Below are 27,967 nucleotides of genomic sequence, written 5' to 3' on the forward strand. Positions count from 1 at the left end.
TACAAATTGGGTTCCACAAAAGAGTTTTTGCAAACTCCAACAAAGTCACAATTGTGCAACTAAGTAATATACGGTGAAATCCATTAGTAATGATCACATTTGGCAGTTGGACCAAAAGTTGCAAATTTATTTCGATGGCCCTTGATCCCCGTCGCTTCTCGTAGCCGTAACGCTTATGTGCAGGTAAAGTCTTCTACCACACGCGTAGCGCGTAGACTTGCAGCGAGCAAGCCCTCTTACCATATCGCACCAGCACCAACCACTAATTGCTCGCGATGGACCCTACTCAGAGACTCAGGGATTCTCTGGGTCTTCTTGAAGCGATCAAGAGACGTATCACTGGTGTTCCCGAACCAGTTGAGTCTCCAAATCCCATTGTGGAATCGGTTGATCCCAAAGTTGTTGATGATGCTCCCACTCAAGTAGTGGCCCCAGAAGAGCCTATCCATACCCAAGTTAACCTGCTGGATGAACCCGAACACAATGAGGAAAGCGAGGACGAGTTCAGCTTTTCCACCTCGATGCTTGCGGTGAATAATGATGAGACTCAAAAGCTCCCTCAGTTGCCCATTAATCACGCCGAGCTTGCCCCGCCACAAAAACCGCAGGCGACTCCAATCGACGTCACACAACCAGTGAATTCTACCGCTGATGTCACTCAAAACGTAAGCCCTACAATTGACGACTCAACTACCCAAGTTATCGCTCCTCTCGCGGAAACTCAGGTAGTTGCAGATGACGCGTCCAGCGACGAGATCCCCGTTGAACTCACTGCTGAAGAACGTCAAGCTCGCATCTTGGAGCTTGCTGCTAAACGTAGAGCTTCCCGGGAGCGGATGCTTCAAGAGATCCAACTGGAAAACGCCAATGCCCAACCCAGTGATGATGACGACGACGATGACGACCTTGAAATCGAGCTGGCCTCAAAGGTGATCACGCAGGCGCGTACCTCTACCAAACAACTCGAGGAAGCTGAAAAGTTCCTCGGTATCCGCAAGCGTGCCCGAGATATCCGCCCTGACTTTGCTCCCGTGGCTAACCAAGCTAAACAATCATTGATGGCAGGTTTCGATGACAGTGACAATGATGATGATAATATGATGCAAAGCCAAAGCCGTCAATTGGAACTGACCCCTAACACCTCACCCCAACAACCTGAACAATCCAAGCTTGCCCTGTCACCTCGCGAAGTGGGGTCCGACCCTATCACTCGGTACTTGGATCTGGTACGTGCATTCTCTTCCGCTGAACCTCCTAGTGAGCTTGAATTGGATGATAGCGAGTCAGACAGCATACCGTCCCTTAGAAAGGATCAAGAGCTTGAAATCAAATCGAAATTTCTGAGGCGGATTGTAGGCGAAGATTCTAAGGGCAACAAAATCCCCGTGAGTGTGAGACGTCTTGTACCTACTGACCGCAAACAAAACATAAACAAAGTCATTCTTGATTTGCGGAAAACTACTGTCAATCAAATCGAAGAGCAGCGCAAGGCCGATCCAAACTACGAAATCCTCGAGGAGATTGAGAGGGATGAGGCGATGATGGGCAGTTTATTGGAGCAAGAAATTGAGCGGAATCAAGCCATCAGACGTAAAGAGCGGGCGAGGGCAAGACGGAGACAGCGTGCTGCCAACAACGACAATGATGAAGAGGAGGCTGCTGTCAGTGACGTTTCTGTTGCTGATTCGATTTATAGCAGTGACAACATCGAGGAAAGCGAAGGCGAAGCCGTTGACCATAGCAGTGATGACGAAAGTGAGGATGACCAACTTCAGATTGGCAGCCTGCAGTCACGCAAGGACGATGCATTTATGTTTGAAACAAACTCCGCCAATGACACCGACTCGGGTCTGAAAGGCATTGTCCCTAAGGGTCAAACCAAGCCCTTGATGGCGGACCACGACCACAAAACTTCCGAAGATGATGATCTGATCCTGAGTGCTCATGACAGATCGGCAGAATTAGACGCCCCTGCTGATGCGAACACCTCCATCCTTACCTTCAGTGACCTCAACACGCTGGAAATCGGGATTGAGCCGACTCAAGTTGACCCTACCCAAATGGATGTCGATCTGGAGGATGAAGAGGTGATCAATCCAGCATTGCTTAAGCGTGGTCGCAGAAAGATTGCTGCTGCTGTGGCTGCGGTTGGTGCTCCTGTGGAAACTATTGAGGAGGAAGACGATGAGATCGATGAGGCTTCCAGACAAGAAATGTTGAAGCAACAGGCTGAAGCTTATAAGAAAAAGATTCGCAAACAGGAATTGAAAGAGCGTAAGCGACGCAAAGCACTTGAACGCAATGCCGGAGTCAAAGAGATTTTGAACAACGAAGCCGTTGAATCCGAAGACGAATGGCAAGGTATTGGTGGTGCTGACGGAGACTTGCTGGACGATGTGAACTCAGAAGATGAGAGAATGATTGATGACGCCCTTGATCTTGATCTCAATGACGAGGAGATCCGCAAAAAGTTCATGGAGCAGTACAAGATAAAGGACAAAGAGCAATTGGAACGTTTGCTTGATGACATTAAGAACCATCGTCTCTCAAAGCGCGCGGCTGCTCGAGGGCTCGACTTGGAGTTCAGTGACGAGGAAGACGAGATCTTGATGGCATACCGTCGTCAGAAGCGGGCGGAGCAAATTGCCCGTATGGCTGCTAATCGTGACCAATTGAAGAAGTTGGCCAGCGACAAGCAACACGCGTTCTTCACCACAATTGAGGAACCTCAAAGTGTCATCACTATCGACTCAGATGAAAACTCGCTGACCCCGCTGGACGACGATGACGGGTCTCAACTCAAACGTAAGATGATCATCAAGGAAGACTTTGTTCAAAAGCAGTTGTCGTTCTTGAGCGCTAAACGTGACGACTACACTCAACTTAACGCTCTCGCTAAATTACAGCACGGGTTCATTGATGATGACGGAGCGATTGAGGATATTTCTGTTCTCAAATCAAAGTGTATGAGTCACTTGGCGTCGCAACTGCGCAAGCGCAGTATCGCTGAAGTTGAAGAAGGTGGTGACACTGACGCTGATGACGACGATGATGATCAGTTTGTCCAACTTAAGCGTCCTCTGATGGTGCAACTGTTCCGCAAGACTAGTCCTGATCAAGTGATCATCAATGAGGGGAGACCGACTTTCCTGGGAGTCACCGTCAATAAGCAATTCAAGGCCGCTGCTGGGTCCAAGGCTTCTATCTCATACATGTCCAAGCAACAAGCTCTGGCCAAGGTGTCGTTGAAGCTGGCCAAACAGGAAATGATAGAACGGTCTGTGTTGAAGCTGAAACAAAACAGAAGCAATTTGTTCACTAGTCTGGGTTTCGATTAACGATTTAATGCATATTTAATTTAGGTAAATTGTAGCACACAAACTACCATTAAGCTTTGATAGACAAATTCCCTGGAAATTCTATTTTTAACATAGTTTTGATAATTCTGTTTAGATTTACAGTACAATTTTGGCAGCATGTGAACGTGCTTTAACTTGCTCCATTACTACATTTGAATCACCAGAATTACCTTTTACCAATAGGATGTTATTATGGCATGTAAACCCGCGTAGAATACTCGGATTTGAGCAAAATGGAGCGCCAAAATGGCTTTATTTTTGTTTGTGCTAAGAAACCCAGCACAGTTTTTTGCGCACAAGCCTTTATGGCCAAGTGGTAAGGCACCTCACTAGTAATGAGGAGATCGTCAGTTCGAATCTGGCTGAAGGCATACTTTTTGCTTTTTTCATTACCATTCATTGAAGTTGTTGATGGTCGTGTACTCCTACCTCTCCGTTGCGCCGAGTTTCCCACTTAGTATCCATTTTAGTACGGTATTCACGTGGAAGAAAAGTGAGAAGGGCACAACGTCACTGGTGTGGTTCGGAACTCTCGGTCGCCTCTCTATTTGGAACCGGGTGTTTGTGGTCCTAAAATTAATCACAGACATCGACTTTTGTCATCCGTAATTGTCAGATAGCAACGGTAGATTTGATCTCATCCTACAATCTCTCTGCGCGGTCAATGTTGGTGGTACCAGATCACAGACAGCTGGGTCTCGCATTCACCTGCTACGGGGTGCTTGTGGCGGCGGCGCTGGTGATTGCCTATTACTGTCACAAGAAAGTGGACTATCTCTTCATTGACGAATTCTTCCACATCCGCCAGGCTCAAACATACCTCAGTGGCAACTTCAAGGAATGGGATGACAAGATCACTACGCCGCCTGGACTTTACTGGCTTGGCTATGGGTTCATAAAACTCTTCAACTTGAAGGATTCTATCACCAATTGGCGGGCCGTCAACTTGTTCGGGGGACTCTTGGTGTTCCCCATTGTGTTGTGGTTCTTCCCTCAACGCCAGTGGTGGATCGCCACCATTGTGGGCCAGCCTTTGATATACACCTACTACTTCCTATTCTACACCGATGTGTGGCTGACAATTTTCGTGGTGGCAGCGTTGGTGGCGTCAATGGTCCCCACTGGTCCCCGTTTACTTCTCGGTGGGATCCTTGGGTTTATCAGTTTGTGGTTTAGACAAACCAACATCTTATGGGTGGCGTTTGTGCTATCAATTGCGTTAGACTACCATGCTCGAGGCAAGTTTGGCTGGAATCGGCTTAAGCCGTTTTTATCGGGTTTATTGCTGGTCAAAGTGGTTCCCTTCTACGCGACGTTCGCTGCATTCGCTGGGTTTGTGTGGCAAAACGGAGGCATTACACTTGGCGATAAGCTGAATCATCAGGTGTCGTTCCACTCCGCCCAAGTGTTGTATTGCCTATTATTTATTTGCGCTTTCACTTGGCCTGCGTGGCTTTCACCCAAGTTGGCTCGCGACTATCTTCGGGCCTGGACTCGCTACTACGGGCTCTCGGCAGTGCTTCAAGTCGCCATTATCTACGGGTTGGTTAAAATCATTGAGTATGGCACTACCGTGCACCCGTTCCTTGTCGCCGACAACCGGCACTATCTGTTCTATATCTATCGCAAATTGTTCAAAAGAGCCGGGATCTGGATGGCACCCGTGTACCATGCCTGTGGCTGGGTTGTGGTCAACCAGTTGCTCCAGGCTCGGAGGTTATCGTGGATCACCACTCTGACCTTTTTCGGAGCAATGGTGTTGACGCTTGTACCGCTGCCATTGTTTGAGCCGCGGTACTACATCGTACCCGTGGTGGTGTTCCGCATGTTCATCAACCTGGCCCCAGGTAAGTGGCGCAATCTCGTTGAGTTCCTGTATTTGATGGCCATCATCACGTTTGTGTTTGCGGTATTCTTCGGTTACGAGTTCCCTTGGGACACCGAGTACCACCCGCAACGAATCATCTGGTGATTTCTGTATTATAATTCCACGTCGTTAAACTCTTGCACCAACACCTGTTCCGGTGACTTCACCGGAGGCGATAACAGCTGGTCTTCGTCGCTGGTGTGGCTGGCTAAGTCGTGAGAATCAAGACGGGCTAGTCGCGATTTTATGTCCAGCTCCACCTGTGATGAACTCAGTCGTTTGAATGAGTCAATCCCGGAATCTCGTTTGCGGCCTCCGAGCAATTCTGCCATAAGGGCGCGTTCATAGGGTTCAGGGTGGGGTGTATCTTTAATCCACTGTTTCACTGTTCTAGTACGCAACACATCGAAATAGGGCACGTCGGCCTTGGTCACGCGATCAACAAACTTCAACTCGCCTTCGTTGCCGATGAAAATGTCGTCTTCCATCACTTTCCGCAGGTAGTCGATATCCCAGTTACCTGACTCGAGATCGTTAGCATACGATAGAAGGTAGTCGCCCCAGGTTTTGGCCACGACGTATTTGTCATCAAAATCACGGCCAAAGAGAATCACTTGGCCTGATTTACCTTCAGGACCAGGAGCAAGGTCAATACCAATACAGTTTCCCACACCATCAGTGATTAACGGGATCCACATCGGATGAGCAAACACTTCCACTACATGGTTTGGAGGGATCGATCGCTGCTTGGCGCTGACCAGGACCTGGAGATTAGGCTGTCGCAGCTTATTACCAATAGCGACTCTTTCAGGTGGAGACATCCCGGGCAATTGCCGGTCATGGAATCCCAGATGTTTTGACGTTACCGAGTGGGTCAGCAGGAGTTGTTGAATCTCTGTAGGCTGAACATCTCCCGCTAACGCTGCCACCACTTTACGCCAGTGTAAGGTCATGGTCAAGATATCGTCCAACAGCAAGAGTTTAAGGCCATAGATCAAACCAGGGATCTCTGGAAGCAGACCAAACTGACCATCAGTCATCTTATAGAACTCCTTGACACAGGGAGGAAGCACGACGTCGAGATCCTTTTGGAAATCTTTAAGATCGGCATCGGTACATTTCAGTTCTAATGTCAGCGCTAACTCAGGGTACTCGCGGCTCATCCAGTTGTTAATGTGTCTCCAGGCCAATCTGACCTCGTGGACGCCTTCATCGGAGCCATCTGCCGGCAGCTCGTACTCCGGGGCCATGAGATCGGTGCCCAGCAGATTGGCGTGGCGGTACATCAGCAGCAGCTGGGGTTTGTGGAGACGGTTGAACGAGTTGCGGGAATCGTACTCGGAGTACTTGTCGCGGGTGGAGAGGGTGTATACCCACTCCAGAAACCTGTTGGCGATTCCCATGGCACGGTGACGGGATGGGGACCCTGCCTAATATGTCTGTACGTCTATTTACAATCGAGCAGAACCCTGTGCCTGTGTGCAGGAAGTATACCCTCGAAGAGGAAACATGGATAACAATGACCCCGAGTGCGGGTGACAATCCTCGAGTGGGAAAATTGTAATTATTGATAATGTCATTTTCGAGGGGTGGTGGTGGATGGCGCAGTTGTCGCAAGGGGCTGGGCTATTTATAGTTTAGACGTGGGGGACAGTGATGGAAAGGGTAACCGTAGGCTCCATTTTTTTTGTCGATCGAGGAGGATCGCTCAATGACGTCATCTACACAGAATTCACGAGAAAACGCATATAATAAAACTATTTGATGAACTTTAAGATTTTTGATGAGATGGCAGTATTATGCAAGGAGAATGGCCAAGTACATGAGGGGCGACACGGTGAGGGCCACGGCCATGCCGGCCTTGGTGGCCGATGAGTGGTCAGACGACGAGTCTGCCGATGTCGACGATGTCGCCTCTTTACCGGAAGCAGAAGCAGAAGATGATGATGATGTAGTTTTTGACAATGAGTCCGTAGACAGACCATCGCTGGTGGAGGAAGCGTCTGAGGTCAGACTGGAGTCGTCGGTGGTCGAGGCCAGCGACAGGTCCAGGTCGTCCGTGGAGGATGCAGAATCCGAAGATTGGGAAGAGTCAGAAGCATCGGAGGAAGTTTCGGAGGCAGAGTCCGACTTCGAGTCCGAAGATGAGCCCAGATCGTCGGTGACGGCCTTGGCTTGGGGCACGATCGTGGTGGAGGCGTTGTCCTCGGTGACTGACCCCTTCACGTCAGTCTCCAGGTAGGCCTTAGCGGTGACGGCGTTGGGGATCTCCGGCAGGTCCACTTCGTCGAACGACGTGTCCAGCGTGAACTTGGTTTGCGCCAACGCCACCTCGAAGTTGTCGTAATCATACACCAAGTAGACGTGACGCAACATGTTATCACCCAAGGTGATAGAGTCGAGGTCCTGAGGGAACATCCCGAGGTAGCAGCTGGAGGTGCTGGCGACGATCAAGTCAGAGACGGGGAACTTAATCGACACACCCGAGAACGATACTTCGATGTCGACGTCGCTGTCTCTGTATTTACAGTCAATCTGAGCCCCAATCAGCGTCTGGGTGGCACCAAGAGTACCAGTAAGCTTATTGTAAAGCGACTTGGGGAGGTACAGCACCGTCAGCCCCGTGTCAAGCAAAGCGTAGTACTTGTTCTTCAGGATCTCGACGGTGTCGTCGCCATTGACGATGTTGATGCCGTTGACCACCACGTCCACCATCGCCGGCTCGTCGAACTTGTCGCGTCTAGTGTTGACAATGGGGACACGGGTGAGTTTATCGTCGAACTTAGCGGAGTCGATAGCGCCGAAGAGAATGGTGCCTTGGTCGGCGTCCAGAGCATCCATGTATACGGAAAACACCGTACGCTTAATCAAACCCTGGTTACGCAACTTCACGGGTAAGTTTTCGTAGACGTAGGGCAGATGGCCCGGAGAGTTAGCCGAATTGGTCACCTCCAATTTAGGAGGGCCAATACCAAGCACCCCGACGTTGGACAGCGTCTGGTTGACCACAGCGAAAGATAACAGCTTCACAGTAGTGCCACTGACGCTGACGTCGTCGTGGCCCCAAGTACCAATCAGTTTCGACTTATCGGTGTACGAAATCTCAAACGCCGGAGCGGTACTGTTTTTCTTCCACAGGTCCAGCTTTTCCGGCGAGAACAGCCCGTATTTGGTGCACGACAGTTGCTGGTGGCAGTCGACGTCGCCCAGCGGCACCCAGAGGTCGGCACTGCCAGTATCGACCAACACTTCGACTTTTTGACCGCTAATCTCAAGCTCACTAACATAGAAAGTCTTTTCATTGTGGAGCTGGATCTCGACGTGGCCATCTCGTCTGGCGGAGGGCCCCTCGCTGAAATAGGCCCGGTTTATCAGTTTCTGGGCCACGTCGCCGTTCAGGTCGCCTCGGCGCACCAGGAAGGGAAGGGGCACGCCAGCAAGCGCCACCGTTGCCCACAAGAGCAGATTCCCCACGAGCATGATGGTTCAAAGAGGAGATGGGTCGAGAAGTGGTTCGAAAGAAGAAGTCTAGGCGTCCGGTTTGGGCGCATCACCGAATCGTCAGATGATGCGCGCTGCTGCCTGGGCTGTAGTAAACAATGGCGACACGGTCGCACCGGGATAAATATAGTTCTTAGTGACGGAGGCTAGACTGTGCTTATAGCGGTATGGGTACAGAGAGAGTCGTAAACCGTCGTAAATCGGGAGATAAGCGTGATTGTGCTGGTGTTGGACGGTAAGCTTGAATATTAAATCCTAAAGGGGGGTAACGTAAAGGGAGGGCCGCGTCTTTTGTGGTCGGCGTTAGGCGGTAAGAGAGTAAGTCGCGATTTTTTTTGAACTATCTTCCTAGTCCCGAATAGCCGGCGGCGATGAAGCCAAGAAATTGCCGTGGAAGCGTGAAAATCAATCGAGTATAATTGTTGCATCAGACAGGGTCGTGGCCTAGAATTAATTAAAGTGTTTATAGACTACTAGAGGAGATGTTGCCCGGGCATGAAGTGCTCTATCTATGGAGGAGATAGCACACGATAAACCGGGCTGTTCGTCTGAGACCAGCCACCAGAAGCGGAGTGCAGTTCAACTAGGCCCGCGTGCCACCCCAAGCCTGAATAGATGGGCCGGTGACGAGAACCGTCACCAGAACCCGCGGCTCGGGGGGCGGTGTGGAGGATGATCCGTGCCAAATAATAGGGCGATGAGAGCGCTGCTCAAACGTTTTATAGCGAGCGTGCTGCCAGTGTGCAGGACGAACAAAAAAAAAAAAACTTTTCACACACCCTTGCTGAATCAACTAGGGTCGAAACAAAGTCGACGTCAGTAACGACTGAGACTACATGAGGATGAAACTAAACAAACAGTAGTGGTGCCAATTGACATGAATTAATTAATTTCCTTTCTCGTGTATTTTACAATATGACTTCATCTATATCGTCTCCCCTATTATTTACCAGTTAGAAGCGGCGGCGTCTTCGGCGGCAGGAGTGGCGCCCGAGTCAGCCCAGTCGACTTCCTCAGTTTCGCCGGTCCATTCGGTTTCGGCAGCTTCGGTTTCAGCGGCTTCGGGTTCGTCACCCTTTTGAGCTTCTTCCAAGGCGTTTTGTTCAATTTCCTCGGGGTCTCTGTAGAAGTACAAATCGGGCATCACCGACCACTCGGTGGTTCTGTCGGGAATGATGCCGCGGAGTCTCAAGACTTCTCTGGCGATCAACCACCAGATCAAACCGATCGAGTGCTTACCCTTGTTGTTACAGGGGATGGCGACGTCGACGAATTCCGAGGGCGAGTCCATGTCGGTCAAGGCGATCACGGGGATGTTGACGTACGACGATTCCTTGATGGCTTGGGCGTCGGTTCTGGGGTCGGTGACAATGACCAATCTGGGTTCCTTGAACGATCTGGTGATGTAGTTGGTGAAGTTACCGGGGGTGAATCTACCGGCGATGGCGGTGGCACCGGTGTGGGCGGCGAACTTCAACACGGCTCTTTGGCCGAAGGTTCTCAGCGAGCACACAGCGACATCGGAGGGGTTGGGGACGGCGGCGATGATTCTGGCGGCCAAGACGATCTTTTCCCAGGTCTTGCCGATGTTGATGACGTTGACACCGTCGGGTCTGGTCTTGTAGACGTAGGGTTCGTTGTGAACCTGGACGTTCTTCGAGCCCAAGTGGACGTTGGCGGCCAAAAGAAGCTTGGCGTCTTCAGCAGTCAAGTTGAACGAGTCGGGGAGGGACATACTGTGTGGTGGAGTGGTACGAGCGAGAGGTGAAAATTTTGGTAGGGTGCGAGTGGTGTGCAGACAGGCGCGCGCGCGGCGTTAGGGTTACCGACCCTAAAAACGTGACCTTGCTCAACGTGGGCGACCCCCCCACAACTATATTGAAGTCTACAACAATCTATATATTCGAGGTAACGGGACGTTTCCGTTATGAACCTCTACTTCCTACCATCGTAAATCTGTTACTATTATCAAATTAGTGGGGATAGCCACTTGTCGTCTCTTCGCAACCTTCCTCCTCCCTCCTCGCTCATAGAATGCTCACTACCAGAGACTTGCCTCTGACCAGTGGCCATCGATAAAGCTGACGTTCACGGACTCATGTACATCATAAAGTCGGGTCCAGCCTTAACGGGCACCACTAATGATTTATCGTAAATCTGTCACCAACCTCAAGTATAAATGGGTATCGACTACCATCCATTTGAGACCTTCGATGAAGTCTCCCTGCCACAGATGGCTCGCTAACACTGAGAGATGATGGTGATGGCATTGGTCGACTTCTGGAGGCATAAGCCACCAAGGTAGGGCCTCGACTGATGCCACTAATGCTTTAAGGGGGGTGAGTGAAAGTCTAGACTCCCCCGGAAATTCGTCTCCGCGATCTACCTAATGGTAGACTAAGAAACCCCACTTATAAGCCCCACCATAAAGGAGCACAAACGCAGGCCGGCCCCCTAAAAATTAACTGCCGATTCGCTCGGGTATCTAGATTATGTAGAAATTTACCTCGGCACGGCGCTAAGAAGGTATAGGAGACCCACATGGCATCGACAGGGGGGATGGATGAGAATATTTTTGACCAGAGAGATGGTCCAGATTCTGTCGACGGAATGCAGTGCCAAGGACATCAAAATTTCAGGAGGCAAGTAGGTGGTCATCCTTCTGTAGGTCTCATGAGGGAGTCGCATGGCTAGGGCATCGCTAATTTCAAGCTACAATGAGCTCTACACTCAGTAAATTTGATAGGTTACCGTCAACCAATAGTCTAGCTTGGTGCCTACTGAGTACGATCTAATTCAATCTAATTCCCGTACTTTTTGGTAGTCGTCGTGGTTGTGATGGGAACCGACGCTTTATGCCTCGACAAAATAAAAAAAAAAACCGTTAGATCGGATCCCTGATGGATTCTGGGGTGCCGTACGTCTAACGGTTACATGCCACTGCGAAATGACATCGCGAGGGAAAAGCGGAGCATACGAGGTTTGACAACAAACAAACGCATAGCCAGCTAAAACCCCCTGCTGAACTAAACAGAGCACCCCTAGTGTTTGCTCTAAACTTAAAGCTAGTGTTGGGCCCTCACAAACAACAACTTGTAGTCGGTGGTGGTCGACGCAGGAAACCAATGTCACCAATTAGCAGGGAGCATGCCTGTCGGCATCAGAGACCTACATGGTGCTGCTACATCTCAGGTGATGCTCCTACACCTATGTCAGCGGAAGCATGCCCGGTTCTAGCGTTTTCATCCTGGGCATCGGGGCGACAATTGGTGGGCACACGAACCCAAGTTCCCCTCGTCGCAGTGGGCACAGTAGCGGAATGGGGAGTAATGATGTACATTCCCAATGCACCCTGCTGCCAGTGCCTTAGCCTCGACCATTGGGCTCTCTTTTTTTTTTCCCACGTCATCGCATTACTTCACGGAGAGGAATGTGGCCAGACAGACACGAAACTGAGAGATACGGTAGACACGGGACGATAGACCTGTAGACACCACCGAGCCAGTGTCAGTCCAGGCACTCGTGTGCTGGTAGCCGTGCCCAAACGGGAAGGGCTTAGCCCTGTGGCCTGGAACTCCTACGAACTATCAGTGTCAGACAACTTCCTAGAGGATTTCCAGTATTGTACTAGGTGGTGCCTGGTTGTCGAGTGGTGGTGGTTCGCTACGCATTTTGTCTCCAGGTAGTGAGATCGTCAGCGATCACCTCACTCGCCCCGAATAGGAAAAAATAACGGGTGTTTATAATCGCGGTGCCACTCGCCAAAGTCATCACTATCAGGCACAAACGGCGCCACCGAGGCTTCAGCTATCGGGGGCGGCAACTGTCGTGGCCTCGAAATTGTCATTTAACCAGTTTACTAATCGATTCTGTGAATTGCTGCACCCACTGGGTTCGGCATCGATTGGCGTGGGAGGGGGGGTTCTCGGCCATTTTTCTTCGCAACCCCCCTTAAAGGCACGCCGTCACGGTGCGTCTACGTTCTCATAGCGCTGGGAAGCAGGCAGTGTGTGTGTGTGCGATCTCAGAGGAGCTGAGCGCTTGCAGCGCAGCCACTGCAGCACGACGCGGCATAAACCAGTGCTGAGCCCCTTTGTTGACCATCACCGCCAGCACTCAAGACGGCACCCGCAAGTAAGCGGGGATGAAAACAACGTCGCCACAGTAGCCTAATAGCATGAATAGCAAGATTATCGTCGTCGGGGTCTTGGCCTATCTCTAATACTCAAAGCCTCGTCGTGTGGATAACCTCAACGCATGCCCCGAGGGTTATTGTGTCGCTGTCGCGCGTGGCCTGTGCTGCACCGGTTGCGCGGCCCCGCTCCGAAATTCGCGCCAGGCCTCCCGCCCTGGCGTGCCATGTAAATAAAAGTGCGCGACCAGCCAGCTTTTTCCTGTTAAGCTCCCAATCCAACTTCCGGTACGTTTGCCCCACCTACGGCCCCAGCAATAAGCTTAGAGCTTTCAATCTGGGTTAGTCATTTTAGTTGACGCGTTACTAACAGGACTAGTCGTTCCTTTCTCCCCATGAAGTTCTCCACTGCCTGCTTAGTCGCCATGGCAGCCACCTTGTCGGTGGCAGCGCCGGCCGACCCTGACTGTGACCAAGGGGTGCGCTTCCACGGCCACCACTTGCACAAGCGTTCCGTGGTCTACGACTACAAGTACGTCACCATCACCGTCGACAAGAACGGCAACCCCATCGCCACTACCGAAACGTCGCAAGCGCCCGCTCCTACCCAACAGGGGCAACAAGACGCGCAACAAGGTCAGCAACAAAAGGGCCAACAGGACCAAGCGCTGACCCAGCCGTCGCAATCGCCTCAACCGACCTCGACCGCCGCTCAAGCGCAAGACACTAAGGTGAGCGACGACGAGTTGAACATTGGCGGCGTCAACAAGGCCATCGTTGGCGGCGGGTCGTCGATCTCCGTCGTCGCTCCTTCGAGAGCCGACCGCGCCTCGACTCAGACCTCGTCCCTGGCTGCCCCCACTTCGTCGTCCTCCTCTTCTGGCGGCTCGTCGCAGGGCGGTTCCGGTAGCATCAACGGCGACTTGGCCCCCTACCAAAACCCCACCGAAGAGTTCCAAGACGGCGTCCACGACTGCTCGTCGTTCCCTTCGGGCCAAGGTGTCATCCCTTTGAACAACTTGGGCCTCGGCGGCTGGTCGGGGATGTACAACTCCAACAGCGGCAAGGTGTTTGACGAGAAGACCGGCGGCCTGTGCCAGGACGGCTTCTACTGCTCGTACGCGTGTCAACCGGGGATGTCGAAGACCCAATGGCCCTCGAACCAACCGGGCTCGGGTGTCTCTGTCGGTGGCTTGATCTGTAAGGGCGGCAAGCTCTACAAGTCGAACCCCAACCAGAAGTACTTGTGTGAATGGGGTGTCGACGCCGCCGAAGTGGTGTCGCAATTGGACAAGTCGGTCGCCATCTGCCGTACCGACTACCCCGGTACCGAAAACATGGTTATCCCCACCGTGGTTAACGCCGGCGGCAAGAACTACTTGACCACCGTCGACCAGGAAACTTACTACCAATGGCAGGGCAAGCCCACCTCGGCCCAGTACTACGTCAACAACGCCGGCGTCCTGTACCAGGACGGGTGCATCTGGTCTGACGCCGGCTCCGGTGTCGGCAACTGGGCCCCCTTGAACTTCGGTGCCGGCTACGCCGCGGGCGTGTCGTACTTGTCGTTGATCCCTAACCCTAACAACCGTGACGCGCTCAACTTCAACGTCAAGATCGTTGCCGAGGACGGCGCCGACGTGTCTGGGGAATGCAAGTATGAGAACGGCGTCTACAACGGCCTGGGCAAGGACGGGTGCACCGTCGGTGTCCGTTCGGGCCGGGCGAAGTTTGTTCTCTACAACTAAATGGACATTCACCCCCTTATTCTTTGATTTTTTTTTTTCCAATTTAGACATGGTTAGGTAGTTGAAAGGTTAGAGGCGTCGGGGGCATTGCTATAGAGTCCCTTGCGTTTTGATGAATATGAACAATGTGTAAGCTGACGAGTAGTGTAGGCATTTCTAGGAGTTTTACCGATCGGGTCAAATTCCCAGGTGATACCTCGTACCCTGGCGTCGGTTGCTAGGAAATGTTCACTTGAACGCGAATTCCATGACAAAGTTTTGTTTTTCGCCTATTTGGGTTGAGAGTCGCGGTAACACAGGGTGCTTGCTATTTTCAGCCACAAAATACTTGGAAGTTGTTTTTGATAAGAAATTAACGAAAATACCAAGAACACAGGCTCGAATAGGAGTACAGAACACATTACCCCCAATAAGTGATGGAGTATATTATTAAATTGAAATTGGATATCCTATCAGTGCCCACCTCCACACATAATTAACCACATAATTACCCTGAGCTTAATTTCATCGGCGAAGGCCACAAAACGCAAGAGAACATTTGTTTCTGCCTTGCAGCCAGCCCTGTCGCCCCGGTGTCATCGTGCTGGCTTCGGTGCCAAAAACTCCTCCAGGGCGTGCGCCACTGTGCGTGTTTCCATCACCGGGCACAGGTGTCATTTTTAGCAATCTATATTTGCAGCGGCAGGGCTGTGCCACTGTTTGTATGTGTGCGGTCAAAAGAAGCACAACATACGCGACACGGATGCCACGGACGTGACGGACATCACGGCAGTGATTCCAACGAGGCTTAAGTAAAGGGAAAACAGTGGCTGATTTTGGTACATTTGAATATTAGTATTTACCATTGAATCGGGGACAGGAGGTGGCTTAGACCACGGCCGACGACTCCCCTAAGAATCCTATGTTACATCGTCTCATTAAAGTGGAAGGAAGAAAGGGCTTGCAGACATTAGAAGACCGACTTGAAGATCCGCTTCCACCACGGCATCGGCTTCTCGTCGACAACGTCGAGGTCCTCGATGTACCGGGCCCCGGTGTCGATGTCACACTCGTCAAGGGGCACCACCCATTTGCGCGGGTCGAACCCTTTGAGGCCGGCAAAGAACCGCTTATGCCAAGGGCCTTCCTTGGGCATGTTGAAGATGATGGTGAACACCAACCAGCAGAAGACGAAGAAGATGGGCGAGATGTAGGCGGTGAAGAAGCCGGCGGCGGTGACGTCCCAGAACACGTCGAACCCGTTGACGAGCACGATGAGGAAGATGAGGAAGCACGAGTAGTAGGCGGCGTAGGGCATGAACGGCGCTTTGAAAGGGAGCGTTTTACGGTCGATGCCTCGGCTCCGCAAGATGTTCATGAACCGGATGTGGCACACCGAGATCCACCCCCAGGCGATCAAACCAGCGGTAGCAGAAATGTTCAATAACCAGTCGAACGCTTCCATCGACGCCAGGTTCACCGCCAAGTAACCCAAGGCACCAAATGCGGCCAGGATGGCAACACAGAGCACGGGAACCCCCTTATAAGGAGTCCACATCAAAAAGCGAGGAGCCACGTACGACTCAGCCAACGCGTATAACACCCGACTGGCCAAGTAAACGTTCGAGTTACCGGCGGAAATCACCGTACTTAAGATGACGGCGTTGAAAATGTGGTCGAGGACGTTGGTGCCACTGTTTAAAATGGCAATGATAAACGGTGAGGTAGCCGAGTATGCAATAGTAGAATCTTCGGGCTGGTTAGCCGATAACCGAGGGTCGTCATAGGGGACAAGTAAACCGATAAAGAAGATCGACAACACGTAGAAAATGAGGATACGCCAGATGACCTTGCGGATGGCCAGGGGCAATGTTTTACGCGGGTTCTTCAGCTCACCGGCGGTGATACCGACGGTCTCGGTACCTTGGAAGGTGAAGGCGGCGGCGATTAACGACTTAAGCCACCCCAAAAAGCGGCCGGTAGCGACATCGCTCTGCACCATATAGCCGGGACCCCACGCACCAGGGTGGTGCCAGTAGCGGAACCCGACGGCGCCTCTGACGTTGTTAGCGCCACACACCATGCAGAGGGCGTAGATCAACCAGCCGACAACGGCTAACACTTTGATCAACGCCATCCAGAACTCGATTTCCCCGTAAAAAGTGACAGGCAAGAAATTAAGCGCTGATAACACCACGAAGAAAATCGTGATCCACGCCCAAAGCGGCACGGCGTGGGTCCAGTAGCCGATGACATCGCCGATAATCGAAAGCTCAAGAGCGAACGTGATCACCCACGAGAACCAGTAGTTCCAACCGTTGGCAGCACCGATCGCGGGAGAAACCCACCGGGTGGCGAACTGGGCGAAAGAACCCGTAATCGGGATATAGGCGACCATCTCCCCAAGGGACATGGTGACACTGAAACAAAGGGTGGTCATGAAAAGAAAGGCAATCAATGCCAGCCCGGGGCCGGCCTGGGCGATAATGTTACCGGTGGAGATGAAAAGCCCGGTACCGATGGTGCCACCGAGGACAATCATTTGCACTTGACGGGACTTGAGGCCTCTCTTCACCGCCCCGGGAGCGTCTGCGGCCTCGGGGGTGTCGCTGGAGACCACCAGGTAGCGGGGCTCGATCTTGGAGTCGACATGGTCGAGCTTGGAGTCGTAGGGGTCGATGCCCACTTTTTCCAAATCCGTCTCCATGGCGGGGTTGCTGGCGGTCATCTATAGGGGGGAGGGAGAAGGAGGATATATAGCCGGGCGTCGAGGCAAGAAATTTCTTTGCCGTATCCTAAGGGTATTATAATGTGGGGGATGCATATTAGCCGACTTAGCTACAATCAGTCGGCGGTGACAAAAACAGCAAGATGAGGCTTTCCGGTGCCGAACAAAGCATCGCCGGATTATCCACGTTTGTGCCTCTAACTCGCTAACAAGCCTACCAATGAAGCCTCCCACTGACCACTTTACTAGGGGTTTACTAAGGCTTCTTGACTCCGCCGCGCCCGCAAGGCTTGCCGTATCTAATCAGACGTGGGTGAGGCACGCCTGGTGCATGCCGAGGCTGCTTGGGTGAGACGAGGATGATAGGTGATGGAGGGGATGCCCCTAAGTGAAGGTGATGCCGAGGCCGCAGCGGGCAACCTGAGGACGGCCTGGTAGTAAGGCCTCCTCCGTACCTTGAACGGGAAAATTAACCGCCTGCGTCGACCCCGACAATCGATACCTACCAAGATTCGGTCCTCGGCATGCCGGGGCACCGGACTAGGGGAATTAACAATGGAAGCACAGGGGTCGTGCGCCGCGCCCACGCCCGGGAGTGGCTGCCCCCGTGCGATAAAGCACTGCACTGCGCAGTGATCCGGGGGACTTCCGGGGTACTTACCAAGAAACGCTCGTGCCCCGCGATTGGAATGAGCGCCGTAACTGATTAGCAAACGCCGTGTGGGACCTTGTCTGAGGGGTCGGGGAAGGGCACTTGTACGGCACGCCCACTGGTGATCCGCAATCATGTGCCCGGATGAGTGATCACCCTGAAGTATAAGGCTTGTGGAACTGTCCTCACACCCCCCCTCGCGTATAGCCGTGAGTAGACGACACGGCGCTGCCCTCCCCCGCAGTCGTCACCAGTTCGTATTTGTCGTAAATGCCCGGGAATGGGTGTTGCTTCGGTGGTTGCCGGTCATTTTAGGGGTGTGGCCCACATGGGTTCTACCTTATCGTTTTAGTGGATCAGCTCTGTCCGGACCCCCGGCTATTGTTGCAAAGGGTGATGGCGATTGTCCCCGTGATTCTCACCTGAACAATAGCTGCAAATGATAGGCCAGGGTTCGCCCGGGGGCACAAAAACGGCACAAGGATTAATCGACGCTGAGCCAATGAGATAAGAGTCGGTGCAACGCTGATATCTGCTGTCTATATATCTCCGGCCTCCTACGGTACGAGATTAAACTTTCTCCCAGTCATCTCACGATCTATCGCGGTCGTAGGAACTTTTTTGGGCATCTGATCTTGATCTCACCTGAAATGAAATTTGCAAGCCACCCTAGGGCTTCGAGTGTAAGTGCTAGGCAAGTGGTCCCTAATTCAAGTAAAGACTCCTCTAGGAATTTTTTTTGGGAAATTTCATTACGTTTCATTACTGATGCTATACACCCTCTCTTGTGACTCAGCCACTAGCTGTCTCTAGTCTCTTACGACGTGTCTCCGCATCTCAGTTTGCGCGGTGGCTGAAGTTCGATTGCGCACCGCAACAAATTGTCACACCGGCCAACGCGTCTGCGAGAAGTTTTTATTCTACGCCTAGCGTGATTTAGCAATGAGCTCATCGGAAGACGACATCCCTCTTAGCCAGGTGCATGACGACTCTGGCGATGAGATGCCCTTGGCCAAACGTCACCAGAAACGGCCGACGCCACCGTACACCAACTCCGAAGATGAGGATGAGGTGGTGCCGACCAAGCGACGCAAGACGATAAAGCGGGAGCCGGGCGTGAACGACTCCGACTCCGACGACGAGCCGTTGTCGAAAGTGAAAGACATGGACGTTGATTCCGAAGACGACATGCCTCTAAGCAAAAAGGCTCCCAAAACCAAGGCGAAGAAGGAAACGGCCAAGTCCACCCCAAAGACGAAACTGGCTCCGAAAAAGGAGAAACTGACCACTAAGAAGGAAAAGCTGACCACCACTAAACTGAAAGCTACCGATAAATCAGCGCTGACGAAGAAAGCGGCAGTGAAAAAGGAACCTAAGGCGACTAAGGTAAAAAAGGAAGCTACCCCTAACGGGTTGGTCAAAGACGAGACTCCGGCCACTCCTAATACTCAAAGCACTAATGAAGAAGAGGAAGAAGAGAAGTACAAGTGGTGGGAAGCCGGTGACCTTGACGGTGAGGTCAAGTGGGATAGCTTACACCATAACGGGGTGGTGTTCCCGCCTCCCTACGAGCCGTTGCCGAAGCATGTCAAGTTATACTACGACGGCAAACCGGTGCTGTTGCCAATTGAGGCCGAGGAAGTGGCTGGGTTTTTCGGGGCCATGATTAATACTGACCACGCCCAGAACCCCGTGTTCCAAAAGAACTTCTTCAATGACTTCAAAGAGGTGCTTGAGGAAGCTGGCGGGTGTGACGTAGATATCACCGACTTTGATAAGATGGACTTTACCAAGATTTTCAACCACTACGACCAAGAACGGGAACGGAAGAAGGCGATGACTCGTGACGAGAAGAAACGGCTCAAGGAAGAAAAGGAAAAGTTTGAAGAACCTTACAAGTACTGTATGTTGAACGGTCGTAAGGAAATGGTGGGTAACTTCCGCATTGAACCCCCTGGTTTATTCCGTGGTCGTGGGGCTCACCCCAAGACCGGTAAGCTTAAGCGCCGGGTGATGCCTGAACAAGTGACCCTCAACATGTCCAAGGACTGTCCCGTACCGCCACCTCCCCCTGGTCACGAATGGGGTGAAGTACGTCATGATAACACCGTCACCTGGTTGGCGATGTGGAAAGAAAATATCGCCGACAATCAGAAATACGTCAGATTTGCTGCTAACTCTTCAGTGAAGGGGCAGCTGGACTTTAAAAAGTTTGAAACCGCTCGTAATCTTAAGAACCACATCGAAGACATTCGCAAGGACTATACCAAAATGCTTAAGCTGGAGGTGATGCAAGAACGGCAAATGGCCACCGCTACCTATTTGATCGATAAGTTTGCCCTTAGAGCCGGTGGTGAAAAGGGTGACGATGAAGCCGATACCGTTGGTTGTTGTTCGTTGCGGTTTGAGCACTTGACCTTGCAACCTCCCCACACCGTCATCTTCGACTTTTTGGGTAAGGACTCGATCCGGTTCTACCAGGAAGTGGAGGTGTCGCCTCAAGTGTTTAAGAACTTGAGAATATTCAAAAAGGCGCCCAAGCAACCCGGGGACGACTTGTTTGACCGCATCAACCCCACCATCCTTAATAAGAAGTTCCAGACTTACATGAAGGGGTTGTCGGCTAAAGTGTTCCGTACCTATAACGCTTCCAAGACGATGCAAGACCAGATTGACTTGATTGAGAACGAAGGCACGGTGGCAGAGAAAGTGGTCAAATTCAACGCTGCCAACCGTACGGTGGCCATCTTATGTAATCACCAGCGTACGGTGCTGAAGAACCACGGGGAACTGGTACAAAAGATTACCGATAAGATCAAGGAGTTGATGTGGCAGAAGATCCGACTCAAGAAGATGATGTTGCTGCTTGAACCGACTTTGAAGAAGAAGGAGGCCAAGTACTTCCACGAGATCAACGACATACTGAAGGAGGACCAGCAACAGATTGTTGATCGGTTAATCGCTCGGCAAAAGGACCAAGCGGAGAAGAAGTTCGCTCGCGACAACGAGAAGCTCAAGCTGGAAAAGAAGCCGTTGCTTGAAAAATCGGTGTTGAAGGAGCGGATGGAGAAGATTGACGAGCAGGCCAAGGAGTACGCCGCCGAGATCAAGACCGGTGCGGTGGAGCCGAAGGCGAAGGCGACGGTGGAGAAGTTAAAGGCTCAAGTAGAAACGATCGAACTGCGGCTCCAAACGACCCAGTTGCAGCTCAAGGACAAAGAGGACAACTCCGAGGTGTCGTTGGGCACCTCAAAATTGAACTACATCGACCCTCGTCTCACGGTGATGTTCTCGAAGAAGTTCAACGTCCCCATCGAGAAGTTGTTCACAAAGACGTTGCGGGAAAAGTTCCAGTGGGCGATCGAGCTGGCGGACGCGGATTGGAAGTTTTAATTGCATTGGGTTACAGGCGTTTTGATTTTATAAATACATTTAGATACATTACACAACATTCACACAACATTCACACATTACTTATGAACACCATTTTGTCATAGTCACCACCTAGTTTTGTGCGGCGCGAAAATCTGTCCATCAATGTCCATTGACCCTTCGACTTTCCTCAGCGACATCATCGGCAGCCTGGTCGTGGTCAAGTTGCACAACGGGCTTTTGTACCGGGGCTCGCTCCAGTCGATTGACGGCTACATGAACATCGTGTTGGAGAACGGTAAGGAGATGGCGGGCGAGCTGGTGACCAAAGAGTGGGGCGACGTGTTTATCCGGGGCAACAACGGTAAGTAAAATATACCAGAGCTTAGTTGGAAGGTTTTGAATTGGAGTGATTACTAACGTTTAGTGTTATACATTAGCGAGGCCTAATGACGATAATGATATGTACTATAGAATAAACGGCATCATGGGACAGTGTAGCCAGAGTGAGCGGGTGAATTATGATACTTGTGAATGGAAAGGATGACAGCTGGTATCCAGGTGTCGTCGTTCGTTTTTTGCTTCGATGGGGCTACGACTCGCTCCTTCAGTACAATGACTTTGGAAGTACTACCAAATTCCTGATTTTAGTTAATATATTTGAACACCCAATGATTGCCAGTCTAGTCAGTTGTAAATGATAAGAATTGCGAAACTACGAAAGCATGGAATAAGATGAATGTTTCTATAAAATGCTATACGATTTTGAGACCTTTTGGTGATGTATTTTGCAATGCTCTTGAGTTCGCAGCATATCTCACATAAATGAGAATTAACGACAAAGATTGTTTCCCAAATTAGCATCACCTGATGGGATTACCATGACAATCGTTATAATGGATAAATAAGAGATCATTGGGATAAGGTAGAAGAGGTTTTCCTGCTTGATTGAACACTCCTTACTGAAGTATTAGAATTAGTAGGACATCAGGTGAGATAATCACGACATATCAAACCACTCGTTTCAAATTAAATCTACACACCACCATTGAGTATGATTAAATTCAAATGTCAATACTCTATTTAACCAGTCCCCTCGTGAGCTTACTCGTCCTCAGTGCTACCGGTCGCGGGGGTCGCACTCAACATTGGCCAATCATTTCGCTCAACATCCTACACATAGGTCCGCGGCCCGCACTACCACCCACCTGGGTAGCGAATTTTCATCCGAGCGAAGAACGAAAAAACCACCAAGCATGTTTTCTCTCGTCACCAGAAGAAACCTCTCCACCATCATCCCCCCCAAGATCGCCTCGGCGAAGGTAAGTGCTTTGCGTGTTGAGCTGATATCCCTATTAGCTCCCGTGGATCATTGAGCCTGGTCTGGAACTGGCAGCGTCGTGTGTTACTATCCAATCACGATGTGGCGCGCCAAACATGATGGCAAAAAGCTTGCAAAAAGCTGTCAAAATGGCTCATTATATCCTGATTAAATCAGGTTAATAGCCACCTAATCGACAAGCTAAGCCAATTCCATTTCCAGGCAAAAGTGATTCTCAAAACCATACTCAATTTTGCAAACTTGAATACTAACAAATAGAACGTGGGCTCCAACCCTAACGCCAAGAGAATGCAAGAGGTTGTGTCCTTCTACAAGAAGCTTCCTCAAGGTCCTGCTCCTGCTCCCAAGAAGCCCACCACACCCTGGGGCAAGTACAAGGCTGCTTACTTCGACGGCGACAACGCCTCGGCCAAGCCTTTGCTCCACCTTGCTGTTGCCGTCATCATCTTCGGCTACACCTGGGAATACCAACACTTGAAGGAACACCACTAAGCGTTTTTAGTGGAGCATATTTATCGCAAAATACATACACGGGTAATGTGATGTCGCCAAGGCGGCCTGTTTGAAGATCCCATCAAATTTTTGTAGAATGTGTGGTTTTATGGTTTATCCATCAGATGAGACTGCCGTAGAATAAGTAGCATTGTTGAAGACGATCTCGTCAAGTCTTATTCGATTTAATGAAGTGTCAATATAACGAATTGACTTTCAACTTTCAGAAGAACTGGTTTTTTGATAAACTAATTTTCAGTGGTATCTACCGTATTGATAGATATCGTTCTGCACTGGAGTTATCACTGCATCCACCCAGGCTTCGCATTAAGGCGGTATCTCTGCAAAAGAGTAGTAGGCATGGTAGACGTCACGTGCGTTATCAAAAAAAAGGTGGGGCGGCGGTGCCGGCGGGGTCTCCGGTATCTATCGCCGCCAGCCAACCCTATATAGCACCCGTGCCGCACACCTCGAAGCCGAGGATCCCATGTCGGCAACCGCTTCTATCGCCGATACCATATACTATGGTACATTTATCGATACCCCACAGTTGGGCCAGCTCCGAATTCGCCACCAGTTGGCGGTGAAAGTCGATGGCCACGGCACCATCGTCGCGATCGGGCCGTTAGACGAAGTGAAGGCTACCGATGACCTGGTGAAGGTGGTGGAGCTTGCCCCGTGCCAATGGGTGTTTCCCGGGTTCATAGACACCCACATCCACGCTCCGCAGTACCCCAATATCGGCGTGGGGCTGGGAATCCCGTTGCTCAAATGGTTGGACCAGTACACGTTCAAATTGGAAAAACGCATCGCTGACGACAACCAGCTCGCCAAACGAGTGTACCACAAAGTGGTGCAAAGGACGTTAGGGTCGGGAACCACGTGGGCGGCGTATTTTGCCACTATCGATAGTGCCACCACCTATACGCTTGCCGAAGAGGCGTACGCCGCTGGCCAGCGGGCGTTGGTGGGCAAAGTGTGTATGGACACCAACCCGGGCCACGAGGACTACCAGGAGCTGTTGGAGTCGTGTCAAAAGCTGCTGGCGTGGCTTGACGATAAGATCGCGGCTCTTGATCCGCTGGGGAAGCTTGTGGCGCCGATTGTCACTCCTCGCTTCGCTCCCGTGTGCACTCGAGACATGCTTACCTGGCTAGGCGACGAGGCAGCGACGGGGAAGTGTGTTCAGACCCATATGTGTGAGAACCTCGACGAGATTGACATGGTGCTCAAGCAGTTCAGCGACTGTAAGCTGTACGCCCACGTCTACGACAAGTACCGCTTGCTCACCAACAAGACGGTGTTGGCCCACTGCGTCCACATGTCTGCCGACGACATCGCTCGCGTTAAGGCCAACCACAGTCTGGTGAGCCATTGCCCTACTAGCAACACCTTCTTGTCGTCAGGTAACGCTCCTGTGCGCAAGTACTTGTACGACGACAAGCTCAACGTCGCTCTCGGCACCGACGTGCTGGGCGGGTACGATGCACTGATGCTCTCGATGGTAAAGCAGGCGGTGCTTACGAGTCACCAGGTGGCGATCACGCTGGGCAGCGATAAGGACCAGCTCTCGGTGGCGGAAGCGTTATACTTGGCGACGGTAGCTGGGGCGAAGCTGTTTGGCAGTGACGGCCGCCTCGGGCTGTTTGACCAGGGAAAGCAATTTGACGCTCAGTTGATCGATTTAGCCGTGAGCGGGCTGCCGGTGGATACGTTTGAGTGGGAAAACGACGAGGAGAGGGTGAGTAAGTGGGTGTTTGGCGGCGACGACCGCAACTGCGTGGCGGTGTGGGTCGACGGGAGACGGGTGGTGAGCAAATAGACAGAATAGAGATCAATACAGCTAGTGAGGCGAGGGTCGGTACCTGAGTCGTGCCTGAAGGTTTGGTAGCGTTGGGGTAGGGGGTGGTGGTGGTTAGTTTGCAACCACCAGGGCTGCGTTACGTGGGCCATCAATTTAGCTCAAAGTGGAGCATCGCAAAGCCGAGAGCTGCCTTGCAACCCGTCTGAATTAAGGGTCGACACTGACAGTAGCGAGGCGTAGGCGGCGTTTACCAGTGCCGAAACTGCCGAACTAATGGGCTCGGCAAACGCTGGTAACCCGCAAGCGTCCCGAGACGGTTTTTCTCCACGTTTGACGTAGTCGCTGGAGTGGGTTGCACGTCGCATCGCGTCGGCAGTTACCGAATGGGTACGAAAAGTGGCCCGATCCAGCGGGGCCGCCTGCTGGGGGAGGCAGGCCGGGGGCACGTCTCTACCGCCTGCCGCCAAGGCTGGGGTTTCCATACATGCTGTGGGGGGCCCGGTCAGGCTTGCTGTGGCCGCGGCTATGGTGTCAGCTTGCAGGATGACGACACCGGGCGGCGCCAGAGGAGACGAGGGGCAAACAAGCAGGCTTCGTGGGACAAAGAAGGACTGCCAGGGGCTGGGAGAGAGGGTTGACCGGTTTAGGAAGGCGGGAGATGGTGGTAGAGGGGCCCCCGATTTGTGAAGGGGGCTTAGGCGGAGGGGCAGAGCTATGCCACGAGGCAAGAAGGATTATCGGTGAAGGCGTGTTTTTTTTGTCAGTGAGGGGTGACGAAAAAAAAAGAGCCGAGCGTGCGGCTACCGAATTCCCAAAGGAGGAGGCGTAAAAAAAGACACCGGGGCGTGGCCAAGTGGCGGTCGCCGGGGGTGTACGCCAGCTGGAGCGCAAGCAAGGTACTCGTTGGCACCCCCCGCGTCTTCCCGATTAGATAGTAGTGGCGGCAGAGTAGTTTTCGGGGCGGTTTGCTCGGCTGGAGAGGCCACGCCGCCGGGGTCACTGCCTGCACACAGACGAGAGACCCTGCTGTTAATTGCCCAAAGTTGCACTTTTCCTAAAAAAAAAAATAACACCCACCAACCACCACCAGGTAAGTCAGCGAAGCGGGCCCGCTTCGTGGTTGTTTGTTTCACCACCGCTGCCTCGGCCCCAGGGGAGGAATGGCCGCCAGCGTCCGCCGGAAGCCCCAGTTGGGTTCGCCTTCCCAATGGAGACACCCCCTACCGCTTTGGGACAGCCACCCTCACTCGTCCATCCACGCGTCGTGGTGGCAGCCTTAGTCGAAGCGCCGCAACGGAAGTCGAGCGTGTAGGGCAGTGAGACGGATGGGACCATCTCTGACGACCTAAACGTGGTTAGAGAAAGCTTATCCATTAGCGGGGCGTCCCGTGGCGGCCATGTGGCCCCGGAGGTTATCGCGCGCAGTGTTGACCAACAATCACCATGACGAAAGCTCAAACAAAACCCACTTGAAACACTTTGTGCGACTCAAATACTAACTGCTAGGATGTCTGAGGCCAGCGAAGCCAAAATGGAAAGAGACGGCCAGTACGACGGGCCGTTGATGGGGGGCGAGGTGCCAGCGAACCCCGAGCGCGACGACGACGACGACGACGACCAGCCGGGGTCGGGCAAGCAGCAGAAGGAGCGGCGCAAGATCGAGATCAAGTTCATCCAGGACAAGCTGAGACGCCACATCACGTTCCTGAAACGTAAGGCGGGGATCATGAAGAAGGCGTACGAGTTGCTGGTGCTCACGGGGACCCAGGTGTTGTTGCTCGTGGTGCTGGAGACGGGGTTAGTGTACACGTTCACCACGCCCAAGCTCCAGCCGTTGGTGACGAAGCTGGAAGGGAAAAACTTGATCCAAGCGTGTCTTAATGCCCCCGAGGAAGGGTTGGGCGACAACGACGGCGACGCCCTGGATGGCAACTCGCAGGAACTGCCCGACCACCTGCCGGCGCCGCCGCCCCAGCCACAGCAGCAGCAGGGGATGCCGATGCAGCAGCCCCCGCAGGGCGGCCAGGGCCAGCAGATGCCGGGCGGCCAGATGGCGCCGGGGCCCATGCCCCACGGGATTCCCTACCCGGGGGCAGGCCACCCGCAGCCGGGAATCCACATGCCCCCGAACTACGGCGACCAGTACCAGCAGCAGTACATGGCAAACTTCCAGAACGGCAACATGCCCAACCAACAGCAGTACCAGTGATGTAATATATGTTTGAACGAGTAGACCAAAGAGGAGTATCAAAATTCAGTCATGAAACAGTGTGATTGACGTGATTAGCGTTAGTCTTTAAAGAGCCGTTGTTTGTGTAAACCCCACACTAGAGCTTACTGGTAACAGACACCGGCCGGTGTGTCCCCCAGGGCTCTCAACTGAAAGTAGCGAGCGTGTGAAATTATAAGGTTCTACCCCCCACGATGTCGTCCACAAACCCCTAATCCAGTAATCCGGGGCCTGATGTTTTGATCGGGCCCCTTACGTGACGGTGGAGCTCGAGCGTCGCCGAGGTCTCATCTCGTATATTTTGGTAATTGAAGGGGATAGGTCGTGTCAGGGCTAAATGGCGATGTATGACTTGTATGACTAAGAGAGACGGCGGCTGTCGTCGCTTTGGCGGCGCTGTCGCTTTGGTAGCGCTGACTGGCGCTGACTCATTGGTGGCTGGTGTTGCCCTGGCGACGGCGGATTCTCTCTTTTTATTGGCCGGCTTTGCGAGGCAGTAGTGCCGGTGAGGGGACGACATCGAGGACAATTTTTGGGGGGCGACGTTCGGGAATGACTGTCTCACTCGCCACAGTGTTTAATTGGCTTGTGCGTCGCCCCCCACGATGTTCCCCCACGATATCCCCCACTGCGCTCTACCTGCCACTACCACCAGTTTAGATCAAAGTTAATTAACGTGCCATCGCCGGTGGCAAAAAAAACAACGACAATATGCAGTGCCGGTCGTCAAAATATTCGTAGAGCGAAAGGGAGTGGGGAGG

General features: G+C 52.3%; 12 protein-coding genes across 12 annotated transcripts; 8 read left to right on the forward strand and 4 right to left on the reverse strand. All coding sequences in view use genetic code 12, as the record gives it.

The window, feature by feature from the left end:
• Positions 1-275: 275 nt before the first annotated feature.
• On the forward strand, positions 276-3,338 carry GIN1 (chromatin-modulating protein; the record flags this gene model as incomplete). The annotated part of the gene is made up of 1 exon (XM_034154955.1): positions 276-3,338. One exon carries the CDS (start codon positions 276-278, stop codon positions 3,336-3,338), a length of 3,063 nt encoding a protein of 1,020 aa, XP_034013011.1.
• A 685-nt stretch (positions 3,339-4,023) lies between these two features.
• DIE2 (dolichyl-P-Glc:Glc(2)Man(9)GlcNAc(2)-PP-dolichol alpha-1,2- glucosyltransferase) lies at positions 4,024-5,331 on the forward strand (the record flags this gene model as incomplete). The annotated part of the gene is made up of 1 exon (XM_034154956.1): positions 4,024-5,331. The coding sequence occupies one exon, from the start codon at positions 4,024-4,026 to the stop codon at positions 5,329-5,331; it is 1,308 nt and encodes a 435-aa protein (XP_034013012.1).
• Positions 5,332-5,339: 8 nt separating this feature from the next.
• Positions 5,340-6,629, reverse strand: SMI1B (Smi1bp; the record flags this gene model as incomplete). Its single annotated transcript, XM_034154957.1, has 1 exon — positions 5,340-6,629. The coding sequence occupies one exon, from the start codon at positions 6,627-6,629 to the stop codon at positions 5,340-5,342; it is 1,290 nt and encodes a 429-aa protein (XP_034013013.1).
• Positions 6,630-7,023: 394 nt separating this feature from the next.
• DIURU_002320 (pepsin-like aspartic protease) lies at positions 7,024-8,706 on the reverse strand (the record flags this gene model as incomplete). The annotated part of the gene is made up of 1 exon (XM_034154959.1): positions 7,024-8,706. One exon carries the CDS (start codon positions 8,704-8,706, stop codon positions 7,024-7,026), a length of 1,683 nt encoding a protein of 560 aa, XP_034013014.1.
• A 967-nt stretch (positions 8,707-9,673) lies between these two features.
• On the reverse strand, positions 9,674-10,462 carry YST1 (40S ribosomal protein uS2; the record flags this gene model as incomplete). The annotated part of the gene is made up of 1 exon (XM_034154960.1): positions 9,674-10,462. The coding sequence occupies one exon, from the start codon at positions 10,460-10,462 to the stop codon at positions 9,674-9,676; it is 789 nt and encodes a 262-aa protein (XP_034013015.1).
• Positions 10,463-13,284: 2,822 nt separating this feature from the next.
• Positions 13,285-14,607, forward strand: SUN41 (putative glucosidase; the record flags this gene model as incomplete). The annotated part of the gene is made up of 1 exon (XM_034154961.1): positions 13,285-14,607. One exon carries the CDS (start codon positions 13,285-13,287, stop codon positions 14,605-14,607), a length of 1,323 nt encoding a protein of 440 aa, XP_034013016.1.
• A 949-nt stretch (positions 14,608-15,556) lies between these two features.
• On the reverse strand, positions 15,557-17,314 carry DIURU_002323 (uncharacterized protein; the record flags this gene model as incomplete). Its single annotated transcript, XM_034154962.1, has 1 exon — positions 15,557-17,314. The coding sequence occupies one exon, from the start codon at positions 17,312-17,314 to the stop codon at positions 15,557-15,559; it is 1,758 nt and encodes a 585-aa protein (XP_034013017.1).
• Positions 17,315-18,908: 1,594 nt separating this feature from the next.
• TOP1 (DNA topoisomerase 1) lies at positions 18,909-21,359 on the forward strand (the record flags this gene model as incomplete). The annotated part of the gene is made up of 1 exon (XM_034154963.1): positions 18,909-21,359. The coding sequence occupies one exon, from the start codon at positions 18,909-18,911 to the stop codon at positions 21,357-21,359; it is 2,451 nt and encodes an 816-aa protein (XP_034013018.1).
• A 144-nt stretch (positions 21,360-21,503) lies between these two features.
• On the forward strand, positions 21,504-21,710 carry LSM6 (U4/U6-U5 snRNP complex subunit; the record flags this gene model as incomplete). The annotated part of the gene is made up of 1 exon (XM_034154964.1): positions 21,504-21,710. One exon carries the CDS (start codon positions 21,504-21,506, stop codon positions 21,708-21,710), a length of 207 nt encoding a protein of 68 aa, XP_034013019.1.
• A 1,258-nt stretch (positions 21,711-22,968) lies between these two features.
• Positions 22,969-23,172, forward strand: ATP17 (F1F0 ATP synthase subunit f; the record flags this gene model as incomplete). The annotated part of the gene is made up of 1 exon (XM_034154965.1): positions 22,969-23,172. One exon carries the CDS (start codon positions 22,969-22,971, stop codon positions 23,170-23,172), a length of 204 nt encoding a protein of 67 aa, XP_034013020.1.
• Positions 23,173-23,659: 487 nt separating this feature from the next.
• DIURU_002327 (guanine deaminase) lies at positions 23,660-24,994 on the forward strand (the record flags this gene model as incomplete). Its single annotated transcript, XM_034154966.1, has 1 exon — positions 23,660-24,994. One exon carries the CDS (start codon positions 23,660-23,662, stop codon positions 24,992-24,994), a length of 1,335 nt encoding a protein of 444 aa, XP_034013021.1.
• A 1,489-nt stretch (positions 24,995-26,483) lies between these two features.
• MCM1 (transcription factor) lies at positions 26,484-27,185 on the forward strand (the record flags this gene model as incomplete). The annotated part of the gene is made up of 1 exon (XM_034154967.1): positions 26,484-27,185. One exon carries the CDS (start codon positions 26,484-26,486, stop codon positions 27,183-27,185), a length of 702 nt encoding a protein of 233 aa, XP_034013022.1.
• Positions 27,186-27,967: the final 782 nt, after the last annotated feature.

Source organism: Diutina rugosa (assembly GCF_008704595.1).
Source record: "Diutina rugosa strain CBS 613 chromosome Unknown scaffold6_size315584, whole genome shotgun sequence".
Classification (NCBI taxonomy): Eukaryota; Fungi; Ascomycota; class Pichiomycetes; order Serinales; family Debaryomycetaceae; genus Diutina; species Diutina rugosa.